The sequence below is a fragment of the Triticum dicoccoides genome, chromosome 5A (genome assembly GCF_002162155.2).
Source record: "Triticum dicoccoides isolate Atlit2015 ecotype Zavitan chromosome 5A, WEW_v2.0, whole genome shotgun sequence".
NCBI classification, from domain to species: domain Eukaryota; kingdom Viridiplantae; phylum Streptophyta; class Magnoliopsida; order Poales; family Poaceae; genus Triticum; species Triticum dicoccoides.
In genome coordinates this window covers 527,793,663-527,795,605 of record NC_041388.1, presented here as the reverse complement: position 1 = coordinate 527,795,605, position 1,943 = coordinate 527,793,663, and the positions used below count along the sequence as shown (strand labels likewise).

Sequence of the window (1,943 nt, the reverse complement as noted above, 5' to 3'; positions counted from 1 at the left end):
ACGTCGCCCTCTGGGCCTCCAACAGGGCCCCGAAAGATATGCCAAGATGTTTATTTTATTCATTAATTTTCGCCACAAAAGATGCTTGGGTGTGAAGTGTCGCCTCAACTAAGATACTTGTTCGACGGAAGAAAAGAAAAAGATCTAGTGCTTGCTAGTATGCTTGTCCTTGCATGTGGTGCAGATTATGTGGCCAGATATTGCTCCACGTAGGCGTTGAAGCTAATGTCACTGAGCGCGTGACCCCACCACTCCCCGCGCTAATCCCCTTCCGCGCTACGGCGAGCAACCACTACTCAGCTATATATATACTCCGCCGTTTCCTCATCCAACCAAGCCTCACCGCTCCTCCTCTCCAGCATCCATCTCTCTCAAATCTCTCAACGCAGCAGCTAAACTCGCTGCTTAATTACCCCACAGTCGGCAGGCTCCCGGCGACACTGCGATCGATCGATGGACGCCGCTGATGCCGCCTCCCCGTGTGATGGGCACAGGACGGTGTGGTCGGAACCGCCGAAGCGGCCGGCCGGCTGGACCAAGTTCAAGGAGACGCGCCACCCGCTGTACCGCGGCGTGCGGCGACGGGGCCCCGCCGGCCGGTGGGTGTGCGAGGTGCGCGTGCTCGGGATGAGGGGCTCCAGGCTTTGGCTCGGCACCTTCACCACCGCCGAGATGGCAGCGCGCGCGCACGACGCCGCCGTTCTCGCGCTCTCCGGCCGCGCCGCTTGCCTCAACTTCGCCGACTCCGCCTGGCGGATGCTCCCCGTCCTCGCCGGCCCGTTCAGCACGGCCAAGGAGATCAAGGATGCCGTCGCCGTCGCCGTCCTGGCGTTCCAAAGGCAGCACCCGGTCGCGTCCATGGCACCATTGTCCCCTGCGCGGACAACCGATGACGAGAAGGAAATCGATGGCTTGCCGGCACCGAGCGCCCTGTCCATGTCCAGCGAGCTGTTGAATGAGCACTGGTTTGGCGGCATGGATGCCGGATCGTGCTACTCGGAGTTCATGGAGTCGCCGGACACCAGACCATGGCGGGAAGACTTTGAGCTCGGTGGCGTCGAGACACCGCCATGGAGCTACTTGTTCGACTAAGCAGTTAAAAGTTTTTAGACGGTTTCTCTGCTTCTGTTCCACCAAATATGGGAGGAAACAGAAGGGAATATTTTCCCCATATGTCCATATGTGCTCGTTCATTGTGAAAGCCTCCGCTGTCTATTTTTGGGGAGGGCGCATTTGTACTTGAGTTATTTTTTCGGACAATCACTTTGAGTGTTTTTTTGTTGTTGAGTTGAATCACTTGAGTGTTCTAGTGAATACAGAATGAGTACTTCTCAATTATTATGGACCTCAAGCACTCCATGATCGGCATAAGATATCATAATTTCTGTCAATAGAAACCAGAAAAGACACTTCAAAAACAGGAAAAATACTTGCACATTAAGGAACTTACGGCGTCACAGCTTGACAATGATGGACATGGACTGCTTGTAAGAGAATTCCAAGAGCAGGTACTATTCGTTCAGATGAGGTTACCAGAAATATCCCAAAGTCAGGGGTATAACCGTATAGTAGCGAGCACTTGAGTGTTCTAGTGAATAAAGAATGTGTACCTGCGCAATTATTATGGACATAAGATATTATATTTTATGTCAATAGAAACAAGAAAAGGCACTTAAAAATAAGAATTGCATTATGAGAAAAGAAAGAAGAAAAGACACATTGAAAATTTGTCACAGCTTGACAAAGATGGTCTTGGACTGATTGTAAGAGGATTCCAAGAGCATGCAGATACTATTCGTTCAGGTGGGATGACCAGAAATATCTTAAGATCAGGGGTATGCATGTAACAACTATATATAAACTGCTATTAGCTCATGTAGTTAGAGAGATGGAACTTTTTTTTAGAAAAGTAGGATGACCCCGGCCTCTGCATCTGGGAGATG

At 50.8% G+C, this 1,943-nt stretch overlaps 1 protein-coding gene across 1 annotated transcript; it reads left to right on the top strand.

Moving 5' to 3' along the window:
• Window positions 1-348: 348 nt before the first annotated feature.
• Window positions 349-1,293, top strand: LOC119302524 (dehydration-responsive element-binding protein 1B-like). Its single transcript, XM_037579555.1, has one exon. The coding sequence runs from the start codon at window positions 454-456 to the stop codon at window positions 1,090-1,092; it is 639 nt and encodes a 212-aa protein (XP_037435452.1). The 5' UTR covers window positions 349-453; the 3' UTR covers window positions 1,093-1,293.
• Window positions 1,294-1,943: the final 650 nt, after the last annotated feature.